Genomic DNA, 20,715 nt, shown 5'->3' with positions numbered 1-20,715 from the left:
TCTACATTTGCATAGTCAGTTCGGAAGGAATGGAGATTGTCTTTTAGGAAGGCTTCTAGTGACACTTTATTATCCGCTTTTTTAAATAAAATTATTTTGCGCTTGTTTCTGATGGATTTGGAAGAAACGATATTGAACCTAGCTACAACGACCTTGTGATGACTAATCCCTGTATCAGTCATGATGCTCTCTGTCAGCTCTGGATTGTATGTGGCTAAGAGGTCAAGTGTGTTTTCGCAACCATTTACAATTCTCGTGGATTCGTGGACTCTCTGTCAGCTCTGGATTGTTTGTGGCTAAGAGGTCAAGTGTGTTTTCGCAACCATTTACAATTCTCGTGGGTTCGTGGACTAACTGATCGAAATAGTTTTCGGAGAAAGCATTTAGGACAATCTCGGAAGATGTTTTCTGCCTACCACCGGTTTTGAACAAGTATTTTTGCCAACATATAGAGGGAAGGTTGAAGTCCCCACCAACTACTGCCGTATGAGTGGGGTATATATTTGCTACGAGACTCAAACTTTCTCTGAACTGTTCCGCAACTGTATCATCGGAGTCTGGGGGTCGGTAAAAGGAGCCAATTATTAACTTAGTTCGGCTGTTAAGTATAACCTCCACCCATACCAATTCGCACGGAGTATCTACTTCGACTTCACTACAAGATAAACCACTACTAACAGACACAAACACTCCACCACCAATTCTGCCTAATCTCTCTTTCCTGAACACCGTCTGAGACTACGTAAAAATTTCTGCAGAACTTATTTCAAGCTTTAGCCAGATTTCTGTACCCATAACGATATCAGCTTCTGTGCTTTCTATTAGCGCTTGAAGCTCAGGGACTTTCCCAGCACAACTACAACAATTTACAGCTATAATTCCGACTGTTCCTTGATCCAAGCACGTCCTGTATTTGCCATGCACCCTTTGATATTGCAGCCCACCCTGTACTTTCCCGAAGCCTTCTAACCTAAAAAAAACCGCCCAGTCCACGCCACACAGCCTCCGCTACCCGTGTAGCCGCCAGCTGAGTGTAGTGAACTCCTGACCTATTCAGCGGAGCCCGAAATCCCACCACCCTATGGCGCAAGTCAAGGAATCTGCAGCCAACACGGTCGCAAAACCGTCTGAGCCTCTCATTCAGACCCTCCACCCGGCTCTGCACCAAAGGTCCGCAGTCGGTTCTGTCGACGATGCTGCAGATGGTGAGCTCTGCCTTCATCTCGTAAGCAAGACCGGCAGCCTTCACCAAATCAGATAGCCGCTGGAATCCAGAGAGAATTTCCTCAGATCCAAAGCGACACACGTCATTAGTGCTGACATGTGCCACCACCTGCAGCTGGCTGCACCCTGTGCTCTTCATGGCATCCGGAAGGACCCTCTCCACATCAGGAATGACTCCTCCCGGAATGCACACAGAGTGCACACAGGATTTCTTCCCCTCCTTAGCCGCCATATCCCTAAGGGGCCCCATTACGCGCCTAACATTGGAGCTCCCAACTACCAATAAGCCCACCCTCTGCGATTGCCCGGACCTTTAAGGATGAGAATGATCCTCTGAAACAGGGCAGGCAGCTGCATCTGGCTCAGCCAGAGACAGTGCCTGAAATATGTTTGTCAGACGCACCGGGGAGGCTTTCTGATCAGCCTCCAAGGACGTCTTTCGCTGCCTGCCACGCCTTGGAACGACCTCCCAATAAACCACAGGCGAGGGCTCAGCTCCACTGCGGGCTGTAACCGGGGCAACCACAGCGGCAGACCGATCTGGGGACAGACGGGACGAGGTTGACATCCCCGTGATACCCAAGTCCGGCTCCCCACAGTGGTGCCCATTGGCAACAGCCTCAAGCTGCGCGACCGAAGTCAGCGCCGCTTGCAGCTATGAGCGAAGGGATGCCAACTCAACCCTCATCCGAACACAGCAATCGCAGTCCCTTTCCATTCTAATCGATGTTGAACAACAGTTACTAAAACACGAGTCCGTGCCTAGATAACGCAAGCGAAACACGCAAAGAATGTATCAACTAACCTGTACAAATGCCTAACGACTGCGCTACAATCTGCCTGAATTTACGATTACAATAACTAAAACTCGAAATTACACATCCTATACGAAACTCACACGCAATTTAAATAAGAATCTACCAAGTAAACACTAAAGCGCCATGCTACAACTCTCAAATACTATAATACGCCCGAAATATATGAATTAAACAATGCAAGTACCCAAAAACAAGCAAAGAAATTAAGAATTAAACTATGTAACAAATAAGTAAGCCAGGGGTATACGACTTGCTGCTGCACCTGCTTATCCAACGGCGGCAGGGAATTGCTGGCTTCAGTTATACACACCTGGAAATTGAAATAAGAACACCGTGAATTCATTGTCCCAGAAAGGGGAAACTTTATTGACACATTCCTGGGGTCAGATACATCACACGATCACACTGACAGAACCACAGGCACATAGACACAGGCAACAGAGCATGCACAATGTCGGCACTAGTACAGTGTATATCCACCTTTCGCAGCAATGCAGGCTGCTATTCTCCCATGGAGACGATCGTAGAGATGCTGGATGTAGTCCTGTGGAACGGCTTGCCATGCCATTTCCACCTGGCGCCTCAGTTGGACTAGCGTTCGTGCTGGACGTGCAGACCGCGTGAGACGACGCTTCATCCAGTCCCAAACATGCTCAATGGGGGACAGATCCGGAGATCTTGCTTGCCAGGGTAGTTGACTTACACCTTCTAGAGCACGTTGGGTGGCACGGGATACATGCGGACGTGCGTTGTCCTGTTGGAGCAGCAAGTTCCCTTGCCGGTCTAGGAATGGTAGAACGATGGGTTCGATGACGGTTTGGATGTACCGTGTACTATTCAGTGTCCCCTCAACGATCACCAGAGGTATACGGCGAGTGTAGGAGATCGCTCCCCACACCATGATACCGGGTGTTGGCTCTGTGTGCCTCGGTCGTATGCAGTCCTGATTGTGGAGCTCACCTGCACGGCGCCAAACACGCATACGACCATCATTGGCACCAAGGCAGAAGCGACTCTCATCGCTGAAGACGACACGTCTCCATTCGTCCCTCCATTCACGCCTGTCGCGACACCACTGGAGGCGGGCTGCACGATGTTGGGGCGTGAGCGGAAGACGGCCTAACGGTGTGCGGGACCGTAGCCCAGCTTCATGGAGACGGTTGCGAATGGTCCTCGCCGATACCCCAGGAGCAACAGTGTCCCCAATTTGCTACGAAGTGGCGGTGCGGTCCCCTACGGCACTGCGTAGAATCCTACGGTTTTGGCGTGCATCCGTGCGTCGCTGCGGTCCGGTCCCAGGTCGACGGGCACGTGCACCTTCCGCCGACCACTGGCGACAACATCGATGTACTGTGGAGACCTCACGCCCCACGTGTTGAGCAATTCGGCGGTACGTCCACCCGGCCTCCCGCATGCCCACTATACGCCCTCGCTCAAAGTCCGTCAACTGCACATACGGTTCACGTCTACGCTGTCGCGGCATGCTACCAGTGTTAAAGACTGCGATGGAGCTCCGTATGCCACGGCAAACTGGCTGACACTGACGGCGGCGGTGCACAAATGCTGCGCAGCTAGCGCCATTCGACGGCCAACACCGCGGTTCCTGGTGTGTCCGCTGTGCCGTGCGTGTGATCGTTGCTTGTACAGCCCTCTCGCAGTGTCCGGAGCAAGTATGGTGGGTCTCACACACCGGTGTCAATGTGTTCTTTTTTCCATTTCCAGGAGTGTATATTGTTACAAGAGCGTAAACAGATTTTGGACGAAAAGGGGAGGGAGGAATGAAGGTCGCTGTCGGATCGGACGAATACAAGCAGCCCACCGAAAAAATCTTTTAGAACGCACCATTGAATCTGCTGTCATTACATATCTCATTCGCTCTTCACAAATATCTCCGCATCGGAGCTCCGGCTACTAATGATAGAATACTGAGCAAATTTTTAAAGAAACGCAACTATCGTCATTTGGGCGATATTTTTGTTGATCAACGCATCCAAATTTCAAGTGTATTTTTATGCACTGCTTTTAATTAATGTGATTTGTTGTGATATTTACCGCTTCGATGCCTTGTGAAATACTAAAATATTGCAACCTCGAAGTTCTACCAGCCTCCAAATAACGACCCCAGTGCTAACATCAAACTTCTATATATATGTAATTAGACTAGAATAGTAGCGCGTACATATTTTTAATTTACAATGACGGTGGCGGACGAATCAAAACTGGTTTTCTTTTTCTTTCTTGTTAGAAATTTGTCCATAATTAGAAACTATTACAACAGCACACAACACATATATTAAATTCAACTGCAAGTAAGAACGGAACTGATCTGAAAAGAAACAACTGAGCTCAAACAAGGCCAACAATTCGTCTTGGGGAAAATAGGGATGGGTGATAGTTGATACTGCTATGGATGAATAATAGTTCAGATCTATCGCTAGCCTTGTTGGCTATTTGATAGTGAATATCCCGTTTTCGTCGTGTGATTGAAAATCAAAATATCTTTCAGTTTCACTACACTGCAACTAGGTTGTGTGTAATTTCATTTAGGTGAGTGAGGGGGGGGGGGGAGGTCCGCACCCCCTGGAGCTTTTCCCTCCCCCTCTGGCAACGTCCTTGCTGCTTGTACAATCTGTGCATTTTTGAGAGGTCGATCCTGAAAAACTTATTTTTTTCTGATGAAGAATAGCCCCATTTATTGCGATAAATGAACTCGCAGGCAGGGCCGCTTTCAGGCCCTTATGACCTCATTGGGCTCCAGGCTGAGAAGGGTGCTAAATGTGCACAAGCCCAAGATTTCTGGACAGGATGCATCATAAGTAGTAGCGAAAATCGCATGGGTGCAGGTATAAGATAATAGAAGCAACGCTCCAGTAAATATGGGTCTGCAAACAAATCATTTGTGAGATAATTGCGAATGTATGGTTACAAGCCGGTGATAACTTGATCATCAAATATTGTCCTAACTAGTAGGAAATGATTTGAAGTCTAAACTCTTCACTCAACTCACCATCTCACTGGACTCATATCTCATCCAAGACCTACCTTAACAAGAAATGCAGTACTACTCCAGTGCTTTACGTTTTACAGTTTGTTTTCCATAAGGAATTCGTTTCTTGTACCAACCTCTTCATATCAGAATACCGCTTGCGCCTAGTATTCTGAATTATTTGTTGAATATATTTCAATCTCTGTCGTCCCCTGCAGTATTTGCCCTTTTTCAGATCCAATTACATCACCACCTGATTGTTAAGGCATGTTGTATCATCCTGTCTCTTTATTCTTGTCATTTTTTCCACATTTTCCTTTCTATATCTTTTCTGACGTTTCGCCGTTTTTAATTGTCTCATTCCTACTATTCCTCATTCCTTTAATCTTTCTTCAGGATACTGTCAATCCAGATTCTGTACCACCAGACTATTCATTCCATTCAAAATGTCCTGCATTTCTTCTTCACTTTCACTGACGACAGTAATGTCATCTGCGTGTCATGTCATTGATATACTTTTACACTGAATTTTAATCTCACTCTTAAAACTTTTATTTTCGTCATTCACTCTTAGATGTATGGATTGAACGAAAGACTGAATTCCTGTCTTACATTAGTTTTAATCCGAGCACTTCATTCTTCGTCTTCTACTCTTACTGTTCCCTCTTGGCTCTTGTACATGTTGTATATTACTCTTCCATTCCCTTTTTTTTCTCAGAATTTCAAACATCTTGTACCATTCTACGTTGTCGAATACTTTGTAGGTCGGCAAACCCTATTAATGTGTCTTGAGTTTTCTTAAGCCTTACTTCCGCTATCAAGTGCAGCGTCAGAGATACTTCTGTGGTGTCTTAATCTTTTCGAAAGCCAAAGTGATCGTCATCCAGCACATCCTCAGTTTTCTTTTAAACTTTTGTGTATGTTATTTTTGTTACAACTTGGATACATTAGCTGCTGATCTGACAATGTGATACACTCCTGGAAATGAAAAAAAGAACACATTAAAACCGGTGTGTCAGACCCACCATACTTGCTCCGGACACTGCGAGAGGGCTGTACAAGCAATGATCACACGCACGGCACAGCGGACACACCAGGAACCGCGGTGTTGGCCTCGAATGGCGCTAGCTGCGCAGCATTTGTGCACCGCCGCCTACAGTGTCAGCCAGTTTGCCGTGGCATACGGAGCTCCATCGCAGTCTTTAACACTGGTAGCATGCCGCGACAGCGTGGACGTGAACCGTATGTGCAGTTGACGGACTTTGAGCGAGGGCGTATAGTGGGCATGCGGGAGGCCGGGTGGACGTACCGCCGAATTGCTCAACACGTGGGGCGTGAGGTCTCCACGGTACATTGATGTTGTCGCCAGTGGTCGGCGGAAGGTGCACGTGCCCGTCGACCTGGGACCGGACCGCAGCGACGCACGGATGCACGCCAAGACCGTAGGATCCTACGCAGTGCCGTAGGGGACCGCACCACCACTTCCCAGCAAATTAGGGACACTGTTGCTCCTGGGGTATCGGCGAGGACCATTCGCAACCGTCTCCATGAAGCTGGGCTACGGTCCCGCACACCGTTAGGCCGTCTTCCGCTCACGCCCCAACATCGTGCAGCCCGCCTCCAGTGGTGTCGCGACAGGCGTGAATGGAGGGACGAATGGAGACGTGTCGTCTTCAGCGATGAGAGTCGCTTCTGCCTTAGTGCCAATGATGCGTGTTTGGCGCCGTGCAGGTGAGCTCCACAATCAGGACTGCATACGACCGAGGCACACAGGGCCAACACCCGGCATCATGGTGTGGGGAGCGATCTCCTACACTGGCCGTACACCTCTGGTGATCGTCGAAGGGACACTGAATAGTGCACGGTACATCCAAACCGTCATCGAACCCATCGTTCTACCATTCCTAGACCGGCAAGGGAACTTGCTGTTCCAACAGGACAACGCACGTCCGCATGTATCCCGTGCCACCCAACGTGCTCTAGAAGGTGTAAGTCAACTACCCTGGCCAGCAAGATCTCCGGATCTGTCCCCCATTGAGCATGTTTAGGATTGGATGAAGGGTCGTCTCACGCGGTCTGCACGTCCAGCACGAACGCTGGTCCAACTGAGGCGCCAGGTGGAAATGGCATGGCAAGCCGTTCCACAGGACTACATCCAGCATCTCTACGATCGTCTCCATGGGAGAATAGCAGCCTGCATTGCTGCGAAAGGTGGATATACACTGTACTAGTGCCGACATTGTGCATGCTCTGTTGCCTGTGTCTATGCGCCTGTGGTTCTGTCAGTGTGATCATGTGATGTATCTGACCCCAGGAATGTGTCAATAAAGTTTCCCCTTCCTGGGACAATGAATTCATGGTGTTCTTATTTCAATTTCCAGGAGTGTAGTTCTCGCACTTATCCGCCCTTGCTATCTTCGGAATTATGCAGATCCCCTGTCTTCCATATCTACTCCCATATTTTCTTCTATCACAACAAGACCTCCTACCCCTCACAGAGGTCTTCGATATACTCTTTCCACCTATCCACTCTCCCATCTGCATTTAAAAATGAAATTTTCTATGCACTCTTACAGGATTTGTATCCATTGAATTACGATGAGCAATAATTTTATTTATTGCATCAGAAGTTTTATTCTTTGTATCATTTTTCTGATTTCTTTAGTAGAAAACTGCCACCAGCAATTGGTTTTAATTTCACACAAGGTTGTTTTGACTTTTCTATATGCAGAATTAGTCCCTCCGATCAAAATTTTTTTCTTTCTACATTTCTCTCATTTTTCCTGCAATTATTTCCCCTAGGCTTCTGTGCACTTCCTGTTTCTGTCGTTTCTAACTGACTTATTTGTATATTGATGTGTTCCTGACTTCTCCTGATATTTTTGTATTTTCTTCTTTCGGAATCCCAATGAAGTATTTCTTCCGATACCCAAGGTATCGTCGCAAATTCTTTCCTTGTAGTTAAATTTATGTGTCCGGCTCCTGTGATTGCCACTTTTAGAGATGTACATTCATCTTCTAATGGACTATTTATTGTGGTATTCATATCTATAGCCTTAGAGTTTTATACATGGAAGAATCCTGGAGATACTAAAAGGTATCAGATAGATTATATAATGGTAAGACACAGATTTAGGAATCAGGTTTTAAATTGTAGGACATTTCCAGGGGCAGATGTGAACTCTGACCATAATCTATTGGTTATGACCTGTAGATTAAAACTGAAGAAACTGCAAAAAGGTGGGAATTTAAGGACATGGGATCTGGACAAGCTGAAAGAACCAGAGGTTGTAGAGAGTTTCAGGGAGAGCATAAGGGAACAATTGACAGGAATGGGGGAAAGAAACACAGTAGAAGAAGAATGGGTAACTCTGAGGGATGAAGTAGTGAAGGCAGCAGAGGATAAAGTAGGTAAAAAGACTAGGGCTGCTGGAAATCCTTGGGTAACAGAAGAAATATTGAATTTAATTGATGAAAGGAGAAAATATAAAAATGCAGTAAATGAAGCAGCCAAAAGTGAATACAAACGTCTAAAAATGAGATCGACAGGAAGTGCAGAATGGGTAAGCAGGGATGGCTAGAGGACAAATGTAAGGATATAGAAGCTTATCTCACTAGGGGTAAGATAGATACTGCCTACAGGAAAATTAAAGAAACCTTTGGAGAGAAGAGAAGCACTTGTATGAATATCAAGAGCTCAGATGGCAACCCAGTTCTAAGCAAAGAAGAGAAGGCAGAGAGGTGGAAGGAGTATATAGAGGGTTTATACAAGGGCGATGTACTTGAGGACAATATTATTGAAAGGGAAGAGGATGTAGATGAAGACGAAATAGGAGATAAGATACTGTGTGAATAGTTTGACAGAGCACTGAAAGACCTGAGTCGAAACACGGCCCCGGGAGTAGACAACATTCCGTTAGAACTACTGACGGCCTTGGGAGAGCCAGTCATGACAAAACTCTACCATCTGGTGAGCAAGATGTATGTGACAGGCGAAATACAGTCAGACTTCAAGAAGAATATAATAATTCCAATCCCAAAGAAAGCAGGTGCTGACAGATGTGAAAATTACCGAACTATCAGTTTAATAAGTCACAGCTGCAAAATACTAACGCAAATTCTTTACAGACGAATGGAAAAACTGGTAGATGCGGACCTCGGGGACGATCAGTTTGGATTCCGTAGAAATGTTGGAACACGTGAGGCAATACTGACCTTACGACTTATCTTAGAAGAAAAATTAATGAAAAGGAAACCTACGTTTCTAGCATTTGTAGACTTGGAGAAAGCTTTTGACAATGTTGATCGGAATACTCTCTTTCAAATTATGAAGGTGGCAGGGGTAAAGTACAGGGAGCGAAAGGCTAGTTACAATTTGTACAGAAACCAGATGGCAGTCATAAGAGTCGAGGAGCATGAAAGGGTAGCAGCGGTTGGGAAAGGAGTGAGACAGGGTTGTAGCCTCTCCCCGATGTTATTCAATCTATATATTGAGCAAGCAGTAAAGGAAACAAAAGAAAAATTCAGAGTAGGTATTAAAATTCATGGAGAAGAAGTAAAAACTTTGAGGTTCGCCGATGACATTGTAATTCTGTCAGAGGCAGCAAAGGACTTGGAAGAGCAGTTGAACGGAATGGACAGTGTCGAAAGGAGAATATAAGATGAACATCAATAAAAGCAAAATGAGGATAATGGTATGTAGTCGAATTAAGTCGGGTGATGCTGAGGGAATTAGATTAGGAAATGAGACACTTAAAGTAGTAAAGGAGTTTTGCTATTTGGGGAGCAAAATAACTGATGATGGTCGAAATAGAGAGGATATCAAATGTAGACTGGGAATGGCAAGGAAAGCGTTTCTGAAGAAGAGAAATTTGTTAACATCGAGTATAGATTTATGTATCAGGAAGTCGTTTCTTAAAGTATTTGTATGGACTGTAGCCATGTATGGAAGTGAAACATGGTCGATAACTAGTTTGGACAAGAAGAGAATAGAAGCTTTCGAAATGTGGTGTTACAGAAGAATGCCGAAGATAAGGTGGATAGATCAGGTAACTAATGAGGAGGTATTGAATAGGATTGGGGAGAAGAGAAGTTTGTGGCACAACTTGACTAGAAGAAGGGATTTAGCATTGGAGGGCAGCGTGGAGGGTAAAAATCGTAAAGGGAGATCAAGAGATGAATACACTAAGCAGTTTCAGAAGGATGTAGGTTGCAGTAGGTACTGGGAGATGAAGAAGCTTGCACAGGACAGAGTAGCGTGCAGGGCTGCATCAAACCAGTCTCCGGACTGAAGACCACAACAACAGCCTTAGAGAACTTCAAACCCATCTCATCGTTCCTGAGTGCTTCAGTATTCCATTTCTTTTAACTGTTTTCTTAAACTACAGTATACTGTTCATCATTACTAACTGGTGATTCGAGCCTGTGTATGCCCCTGAGTATGCCTTAGTCTAACTCACTGCTTCTCGAGCGATGAAGTCGTGCCAGTCCCCGGCACGAATCCGCTCAGCGAACCCTTGGTTCGGTGTGGGGCGGCGGGGGGTTCAGCGGAATGCTGTATCCTGTTGTGGGGTTTTGAACCACTGAGAGCTACGGCAGGTACGAAGCCTCTCAGTCGTTTCTAGCTCCCCGATTCAATACACAGTGCCTTACAGTTCAATATCCGATTTCGGAATCTCTGACTATAATGTAATGTAATCCAACTGGAATCTTCTTGTATCTCCAGGCCTTTTCCAAGTATACGTCCTCTTCTTGTGATTTTAAAAATTTGAGTATACATCGAAAGGACAGACTAATGGGAAACTGAGGTCTTGCATTTGTGATAGTAGAGAAGAAACTCAAACCTACCGAGTTAGAAACTGAAGCTGCATACCAGATTGTTTGGGCACGATTAAGTATCAAGGGTGGGCATAACACTATAACTGGATCCTCCTATCGGCCACCAGACTCACCTGATGTAAGCGGAAACTTTAGAGAAAACCCAGTTTACTTGTATGAATGTTCCCTAATGATTCTGTAATCATCGAATGACACTTTAACCCTCTATCAGTCCATTAGGGTAATTACAGTTTTGTTAGTGGTGGGTGTGACAAGACACCACATGAAAAATTACGAAATTCCTTCTCTGAAAACTACTGAGAACAGACAGTTCGGGACCCCACTCAAGAAGCAAGTACATTACAGCTAATGGCAACAAACAGACCTGATCTCTTTGAGGATGTCTACATCGAAACTGGTATCAGTGAGCATGACTTGGTTGTGACAGCAGTGATTAGCAAAATACAAGGGGCAACTAAAACAAGTATGTTCAGTAAATTAGATAAAGAAACAGTAGTATTATGTTTAGTGAATAACTTGAAACTTTTAGCTCAGAACAGGAGCATGTAGAGGAACTACGTCTCAAGTTAAAAAGAACAGTTGACAATTAGCTAGACAGATATGTAGTCCTGTCCAGTACAACAGGTCGTGATGGGAGAGAACATCCATGGTCTGCAGTCACTATAAAGAAATTTCTAAAGACACAGATCGTACTGCTTTAGAGCTGAGAAACAAAGCTTATGGCTGTAGATAGAGAGACGCTGAATGACACGCGTTTAGCTGTCAAGAGAGCAATGCCTGAAGCCTCCAATGACTGCCGCAGCAGAATATTTCGAATGAAGTTTCTCAAACGCCAAAGGAATTCTGGTCTTATGTAAAGGCTGCTAGCGGCACCAAAGGTAGTGTCCAGACACACACAGACGAGACAGGAACCGAATTTGTGGATACCAAAACAAAAGCAGAAATTCTTAACTCTGTTTTCAAATTCTACTTTGCAAAGGAAAACCTAGAAGTACAGCCGCAGATTACTTCTCGTACTACGGAGAAAATAAATTAAATGGATATTAGTGTCAATGGCGTTGAAAACAACTGAAATCGTAAAAACTGAGCAAAGCCGCGGGGACCATGAAGCTCCTATCATATTCTATACCTAATTTACGGCTACGTTAGCCCTTTTCTTAACTATAATTTATCGTCGACCTCTTCAACAAAAAACTGTGTCCAGTATTTGGAAAAAAGCACAGGTCACAGCCGTATACAATGAATGATCCACAGAACAGCCGCCCAATTTCCACTGTTGTAGGATCTTGAACATATCATGATCTCAATCATAACGGTGTATCTAGCGCAGAACAACTCCTTCATACCAACCAGCATGGATTTTAAAAACATACATCATGTGAAACGCAGCTCGCACTTTTCTCGCATTACATCTGAAATCCAAGGATCAATGCAGTCAGGTAGATGCAGTATTTCTTGATTTCCCAAAGGCATTGACTCAGTACCACACCTAGGCTTGTCATCAAAAATACTATAATATGGCGTATCAGACGAAATATGACTGGATTAAGGATTTCTTGGCAGAAAGGACGCAGCACGTTATCTTGCATGGAGAGTCATCGACAGATGTGGAAGTAACATCAGGTGTTCCTCAGGGAAATGTGTTAGGTCCTTTGCTGTTCACGTTGTATATTATTGATCATGTGGGCAATATTGATAGTAACCTCCGACTTTTCACAGATGAAGTAGTTATTTCCAACGAAGTACAGTCTGAGCAAAACTGTGCAAATATTCAGTCAGACATTGATGAGATTACAATGTGGTATAACGACTGGCATCTTGCTTTAAATGTTCAAAGACGAAAAATTGTGCACTTCACAAAAAGAAGACCATAGTATCCTATGAAATAACACTAGTGAGTCGCATTTGGAATCTGTAAGTGTTTCTCACTGTTGGACACTGCCATTTTTCGTACCTATATTGCCCACAAAGAACTTCTTCACGTTTGAGGAAATGATCAGGGACAACCGGAAATCAAAACGAAAAACCTAAATAAGAAAATACTGATGTGTATTCATTCACTTCTGTGTGCTGCCGACGTATTCATTCCTCTCTGCCCTGATACACTTTCCTCCCTTGCTTTATGCAATCTTCTGCCATCTTCCTGAACCGGTACTTTGTACTTTCTGCTTGTTGCAGCTACTTCTACATCGACACTCTGCAAACCACTTTGAAGCGTATGGCAGAGGGTACGTCCCATTGTACCAGATTGTGGCTTCTTCCCGTCCCATTCACTTATGCAGTGCGGCAAGAATGATTGTTTAAATGCCTGCATGCGTGCTGTCAGTAGTCTTATCTTGTCCTCACAATCAATAAGTGAGCGAGATGTAAGGAATTTGAGTATATCCGTAGAGCCATCGTTCCTGAAATAGTAGGCTTTCTCGAGATGGTTCACGTCTGTCTTCAAGAGTCTGACATTTCAGTTTTTTCAACATATCTGTGACATTCTTACGTGGGTAAAACAAACCCGTGACAATTCGTGCTACCCTTATCTGCATATGTTCAGTATCCTTTCAGTTCAAAAATGGTTCAAATGGCTCTGAGCACTATGGGACTTAACGTCTGTCGTCATCAGTCCGCTAGAACTTAGAACCACTTAAACCTAACTAACCTAAGGACATCACACACATCCATGCTCGAGACAGGATTCGAGCCAGCGACCGTAGCGGTCACGCGGTTCCAGACTGAAGCACCTAGAACCGCACGGCCACACCGGCCGGCAGCTGAGTGGAGCAAACAGTCACTACAGTTATCTGGAATTTGCAGCTATTCACATGACATGCCATCAACAGTCTGGTGGGGGCCAGAGGCAAACTACTTCCTCTACGGTCTTCCCAAAAAGCCTCCACGTACAATAACTTGCAGCCTCTCTCTTGTCATCCATTGTCACCAACGAAAACGCAATATTCAGGAAGTATTCGTTTCAGTAGTTTATACAGGCCAGCGACAAGAAGCAAACGAGTGAATACGCACAAATAAATCAGCTCTTTATATGTTGTCAGCTGAACTCTCTCTCTCAATCTATAAGCCCAACGACATATGCCTTAATTTCTAGAATGAATTTTCTTTTTACAGTGTCGTGTACTCTGTACTGGAACTTTCCGCTAGGCGGAAAGGCTGTACCAGATTGAAGCCAGACGTGGGAAAGCTTCAATGAGAATGTACCTATCTCCTACTTTCCGAAATCGACAGCGGCTCTACTAGTGCTAGTATTTGTAGCAGGCACCTCATCTACCAGCAATGGATAATTTCCGGAACGAATCTTTGTTTCTGCAGCAGAGTGTGCGCTGCAGTGAAATTTTGTGATTGATTAAAACTGCGCCCAGGAGAGCTTCCCTGGTGTTTGAAATAGTAGTTTATAAGGACTGGAAAACTGAAGCCTTGAGACTGATCTTACCTATTCACCAAGTTATTGTAAGGTGCACAGAGGAGGGTAATTCCTAACAATACTGGAGAGTTTGCCTATTTCCCTTGACGTGTGGAGCGAGAAAAATATGACTGTCTATATGTCTCGATAGGTTCCCTAATACATTGCGTGTTATCCTCTTGGTCTTAACACGAAATACATGATGGAGGCAGCTGAAATGTTACATAGTCTTTCTCAAATAGCAATTCTCCAAATTTCCCCGAGAGTGTTTCACGTGAACAAAGTCGCATTCTTTTCAAACATTTTCGTTTGGAGTTAATCTCCGTTACACTTCCGCATGGACTCGCTGACCCATTACCATCAAATCAGAGCGTCTCTGAATTCCTACGATTGAATCTTGGACTTCACGAGTTGCCGACTGACGCTTACCTATTTGGTTAGCGAGCTACTGCCAAAAAACAAAGATCTAGAGAAAACGTTAATTACGAAGAATATTCTTTTTAAAATCGGACAGAAAAATGGTTCAAATGGCTCTGAGCACTATGGGACTTAACATCTATGGTCATCAGTCCCCTAGAACTTAGAACTACTGAAACCTAACTAACCTAAGGACATCACACAACACCCAGTCATTACGAGGCAGAGAAAATCCCTGACCCCGCCGGGAATCGAACCCGGGCGCGGGAAGCGAGAACGCTACCGCACGACCCCGAGCTGCGGACAAAATCGGACAGAAACTGCACCAGGACCGCTGGCTTATTCGATTGGAGCAGTTTCAGTTGTTTTTCGATACTGACAATTCTTACTCCAATTTCGCGCATTTGTAGTTGTATGCGACTCTAAAAAATTGGCACGGTAGTTCGATCCTGGACGGAAGGTTCCGGACCATTCGCTGGTTTTGTATAGTATCAAAATATCCTTGGATTTTATGATGGATCTACTGCCAAGAACCGACGGCGGCAGATGTTGTACGTATCACGCAGAGTCCTACTTACGGACCCGCAGGCTAACATTCAGTTTTCTCTGTCAGTTACCTATATTTTCCTTTGTAGCGGGAATGTACCAATTTCTGTTTTCGTCGTTGCAACGTACTCCGAACAGCACCATTAAACCAGTGTGGGTTTTTCGCTGTCTTTTACTACCTTATTTGATACGTATTTAGAACGCAATATATGTTGGGTTTGAACTTCGGCCACATTTTTTAAAATGTAGTTAGAGGTTGTTCTAATTTTTTTAAATTCATCCTTTAAGTAGAATGTTATTGGCCGTATATCTCTTCTACTATACATAAGCGTGTGCGCTAATGAACTAGTTGTTCGAAACAAGTCTGGCTACTTCGGATGAGCAAATCTCTTTAACGCTGATAATGTATACATATTCGTACGGAAAATAAGTTCTTAGAATAAATCTGCAGTCATTATGAACTTAAACGAATAATACTGCCTAGACAGCGGAATGAATTTTTTAATTACATTTTATCATGATATGTTCTAGGCGCGCAGTCCGGAACCGTGCGACTGCTACGGTCGCAGGTTCGAATCCTGCCTCGGGCATGGATGTGTGTGATGTCCTTAGGTTAGTTAGGTTTAAGTAGTTCTAAGTTCTAGGGGACTAATGACCACAGCAGTTGAGTCCCATAGTGCTCAGAGCCATTTGAACCATTTTTTTTATCATGATATATTTAGGCTACTGTCATCTTCAGAGCCAGACTAAGAACTTCTGGAACTCAATGCGCAGTAAAACCTGTGTCAAAGGTGGTCTTCCCTCTCTGACTGCTTAGAAGACAATAAACTCAGAGGCACTAGTGTACGATTATGTCCTAATCTACTATGAGATGACGGAAGAAATTACAATCTGGAGAGCGGTAAGACAAGGATATCGTCTTTCACTTTTTCTTCTCTGTCTAATATCTATTTATATGATGTAAGTAAAAATTTCGTTTCAACACACGAACGACGTGATAATACGAGGAAGATTAATCAATTCCACAAGATTTGCTGATGACTTGGTAAAACTAAGTGAAAATTAAAAGGCAGTTTTCAATTTGTTGAAAGATCTGAACACCAGCAGTGAGTAATATAGAATGAAGATAAATTTGAAGAAGACTACAGCGGTGGTTTTTGCAAGGCAAGGGAGACAGGAGTGAGATAGTGGAATAAGTCGAAAACTTCAGGACCGTGGGCCGCAAAATAACCAGTCATATGATGTATTCAGTATATGCAAAGAAAGGTAACTATTGCATAATAAATGTTTTACAGATGGAGAATCATTTTCTGCTGTATATTGAATAAACAATTTAGCAAAAGCGCAGTGAAGTGTTTTGTACAGTATCGCTCTGTATGATACCGATACATGGACGCTTGAGATAGGACAAATGCTTAGAGGATTTTGAGATATAGGCTTAGAGAAGAGTGTAAGGCGCGAAATGAACGGGTAAACCAAGGAATAGAGTTATGTTACATACGGTGAACGAGAAGAGAGAGATACTGGAAACAAATAAGAGTCGAAATAGATATTGGATGAAAAGAGGCTACAAAATTAAGGACGCACTAGAAGGTACGGGCCACATGATTATCGGATTTTTGTAATTTTTATATTCATGGTTTTGAAAATCATAACTCAAGTATCAATCTCCAAAGAAGTTAGCTGCAATTCTCCAAAATTCTCGAGAAAATAGACTTTGATGTTTTTCTGAGCGTCTTTAATAACATAACGTAAATTCGATTTTTCGACAGGGTGTGAGATTCTGTGGTAGAAGTCTGACATGCCGAGTGGGGGGCCTGGGTTCGCTTTCTGATGCATGCAAATTTTGTAAACAAAGATGCATGATCTACGAACATTTCTTTCGTACCGAGGACGCACCAATTTCTGTTTTTGAAACATACTGCCAACAGCACCATTAAACCAACGTGGGTTTTCACCGAGCGAGGTGGCGCATTGGTTAGCACAGTGGACTCGCATTCGGGAGGACGACGGTTCAATCCCGTCTCCGGGCATCCTGATTTAGGTTTTCCGTGATTTCCCTAAATCGCTTCAGGCAAATACCGGGATGGTTCCTTTGAAAGGGCACGGCCGATTTCCTTCCCCATCCTTCACTCCCCGAGCTTGCGCTCCGTCTCTAATGACCTCGTTGTCGACGGGACGTTAAACACTAATCTCCTCCTCCTCCAACGTGGGTTTTTGCTGTATTTTACTACCTTACTTGATTCATATTTAGAGCGCAATTTATGTTTTGTTTGAACTTCGGCCACAATTCTTTCGTGTAGTTAGGGTTTGATCAAAATTTTGTTAATTCAGTTTTTAAGTAGCGTGTTAGTGATGACTGCATATCGCTTCTACCATGCACAACCAGTGTGGACTGACGGGATAGTTGTTCGAAGGAAGTCTGATTATTTTGGAAGACCGTAACTGCTTAACGCCGGTAACGTGAAAAAAACCTAATCTGTCATGCTTTTTCAATTAAAACAATCTTTATTAACAATCTTTTATAAGAGAGCGTAATTAAGAATTTATATTTAGATAGAACATTGGATTTTTTTTGTGCGATATGCTATTTGAAAGAGGAAGACGTACATTTTTTGCGAAAATGACATTTACATATGTATTAATTACTATATATTTGACGAATTTCATATTTGAATGATGTAGCTATCAGAACTGAATGGAAAAAACGAAAAAAGTCCTAATTGAGTATCGAACCAGCGAGCCAGTGAATACTAGTCTCGAGCGCTACGGTTTTTTTCCTTATCTTGGGATGTTTTACGCTTTCATAGTACATGTTGAATCCTGCCTTGACGTCAAATATGTAGGGTCTATGAAACCTGCCTTCTCGGATCGCTGGACAACATTCAAACAAATCGTATTAATGAGTTTTAATACGAAATGAACAATGATAATTTTTAACTTTGACAGTAACACATAAGTTCGCAAGCAAATAAGAAATTTCTTCAGTATATACAATTCCTCATAAAAGTGAAGTACGACAGTTCACTCATCTATTCAGGTTACTAGTCATGATGCTTCTGCAGAACTTGGGCGCGGCCACTCGGGACCGGCGCCTATGTCCTTTTCGTATATAGGCCGCAGGCGTCGCGCTGTCGTCCTGGAAAGGGGTCGCTCAGCGAGCAATTAGCTGACGTCCTCTTCACAACCCTCTCTGCTCTCTCTTTCCCGACTGGCGTGTCGGCGCTGGACTTTACGCCGTAACAGTATATGCACCTTTGCTTAAAAGAATTGAATCAACCATTCATCGAACTTTTCGTCCCCCATGTGGCAGGCGAGCATTCTACCACAGAGCCACGCTGTCTGTCGAAAAAGTGATCATACTGTAGGGAGATAAAAACACGTGGAAAACTTCGAAGTTGATGTACTCGCGAAATTTTGAATGTTGCGTCGAATTGCTGGGAATGACTGAGTTCTGAACTTTACGTACCTAAAATATAAAATACTTAAAAAAAATCGGTTGCCATGTGGTCACATTAGGAGAAAAGGACCAGAGGAGGGAGAAGGTACCAGCTGAATGAATCACACGCACCTGCAGGAAGGATGGCGCAAAAGCGGGAGGATTGGGGACGGCTGAACTTGCGGTCTTGGACTTGGCTAATGGGCAGGGCAGAACACATCATCATCATCGCCATGATCATCATCATCATTTCATGATATGCTGTCATCAGAAGCAAACGAAGGTCCAAGTTTTTGAGGTAATTCATGTGCGTTTTAACGAGTAACTTTTTCGACCGAAGCGGTGTTGCAATGACTAGCGGCGCAGCTTAACACTTTTGCTCCATGTCTTCGAAATCAGATTTTTATTTTTATCTTTTCATTTATCTACCCATGTCCGCAGAAAAGTACTACACGAATGTTTTCCAATGTACAGTGTAATAACGTTCTCCTTATTCGTCTAATAATTTTTTTGTAAATTAATAAAAACACAATAAATGAATGGAAAACTAGTTTGAAATTCCAGAATGAGATTTTCACTCTGCAGCGGAGCGTGCGCTGATGTGAAACTTCTTGGTAGATTAAAACTGTGTGCCCGACCGAGACTCGAGCTCGGGACCTTTGCCTTTCGCGGGCAAGTGCTGTGAGGAAGGGACGTGAGTCGTGCTTGGGTAGCTCAGTTGGTAGAGCACTTGCCCGCGAAAGGCAAAGGTCCCGAATTCGAGTCTCGGTCCAGCACACAGTTTTAATCCGCCAGGAAGTATCATATCAGCGCACACTCCCTTGCAGAGTGAAAATCTCATTCTGGAAACATTTCCGAGGCTGTGGCTAAGCCATGTCTCCGCAACATCTTTTCTTTCAGGAGTGCTAGATCTGCAAGGTTCGCAGGAGAGCTTCTGTAAAGTTTGGAAGGTAGGAGACGAGGTACTGGCATAAGTAAAGCTGTGAGGACGGGGCGTGAGTCGTGCTTGGGTTTCTCAGTTGGTAGAGCACTTCCCCGCGAAAGGCAAAGGTCCCGAGTTAGTTTGAAATTGTTTTAGGTGAAATTCCTGTAGGGCAACTTTATTCATAATCAGCTGTGATCGCCAGTTTTCTGAAAAGTGATCTATTATGCGTGATTTGCCGCGAAATTATTGCCAATGCTAGAAATTTTCAGCAGTGTTAACGACGTTTCTTTCGCGAGTGAGAGCCATATGAAGAAATGCATCTGTGGCAAACGTGCCTTTGTGCGATGCTTGTGCTGTTCGTAATTTCTATGTTTCGAATGTTTCTACGACTGCTACCATCTGAGGGAACGCACCAAGTCTTCCTGAAGAATAAACCTACGAATAAAATACGTTAAGTTAAGAATTGAAATAGGAATGAAATACAAGAATATGAGAATTGAAAAAGATTGTAAACCTTGAAAACGCCGTACGCACATATACTGTGTAATAAATGTATGACACTGTAGTGAAACCCAATTGTAATTTTACATTTAATATAACGCCGTTGTACCCCCCAACGTCATAAGAAGCATTCATGTACTAACCTTCAAGGGACATACGTAGATGAATGAAAAAAATTAAAACAGTAATTGGATTTCGAACACAAGACGCGAAACTGAGAGAGCCCGATGCTAGCCACTGTGCTACCAGTTTGGCTGATCTTACTGCCCTCTAAAAGGCATATTAAACTGCGTCGAAAACTTTGACGACCGTTTTCTCAGAAATTGTCGAGTGCCTACGGATAAAACGAGAGACTTGGTCGCCTATTTCAGTCCTCTTCCACGGAGCGAAGTTTCTGGGAAATCAGGTTGTAGCACTTGTGATATTCTCCTCGTTAGAGTACACACTAGTGTATTTCCAGTGGCACGTATCGAACTTCAGACTGTGTTCATCAGAAATTTCTTTAACTGAGTTGAAGATGTGCTAACGATGACTCACCTGCCGAAAGGAACGCCACTTTCCCTGCCATGATGACTGCCGAGCCCTGATCCTTGCCGACTGCCTGCAGCCCAACGC

General features: G+C 44.0%; 1 protein-coding gene across 2 annotated transcripts in view; it reads right to left on the bottom strand.

Annotated features, from left to right (window-relative positions):
• The window catches only part of LOC126277025 (Kazal peptide Pr13a-like), a 74,324-nt gene that overhangs the window by 17,520 nt on the left and 36,089 nt on the right, over positions 1-20,715 (bottom strand). The window contains exon 1 of one of the 2 annotated variants that reach the window (XM_049977323.1): positions 20,638-20,687. The exons of the other annotated variant lie outside the window; for it this stretch is intronic. Coding sequence (XP_049833280.1) covers positions 20,638-20,668 — 31 coding nt within the window. The 5' untranslated portion in view covers positions 20,669-20,687. Of the gene's footprint in view, positions 1-20,637; positions 20,688-20,715 lie in introns of those variants that run through there. 2 annotated transcript variants of the gene reach the window in all.

Source organism: Schistocerca gregaria, chromosome 1, assembly GCF_023897955.1.
Source record: "Schistocerca gregaria isolate iqSchGreg1 chromosome 1, iqSchGreg1.2, whole genome shotgun sequence".
Taxonomy (NCBI): domain Eukaryota; kingdom Metazoa; phylum Arthropoda; class Insecta; order Orthoptera; family Acrididae; genus Schistocerca; species Schistocerca gregaria.
The sequence above is the reverse complement of the archived record's forward strand: the minus strand, read 5'-3'. Positions and strand labels throughout refer to the sequence as shown.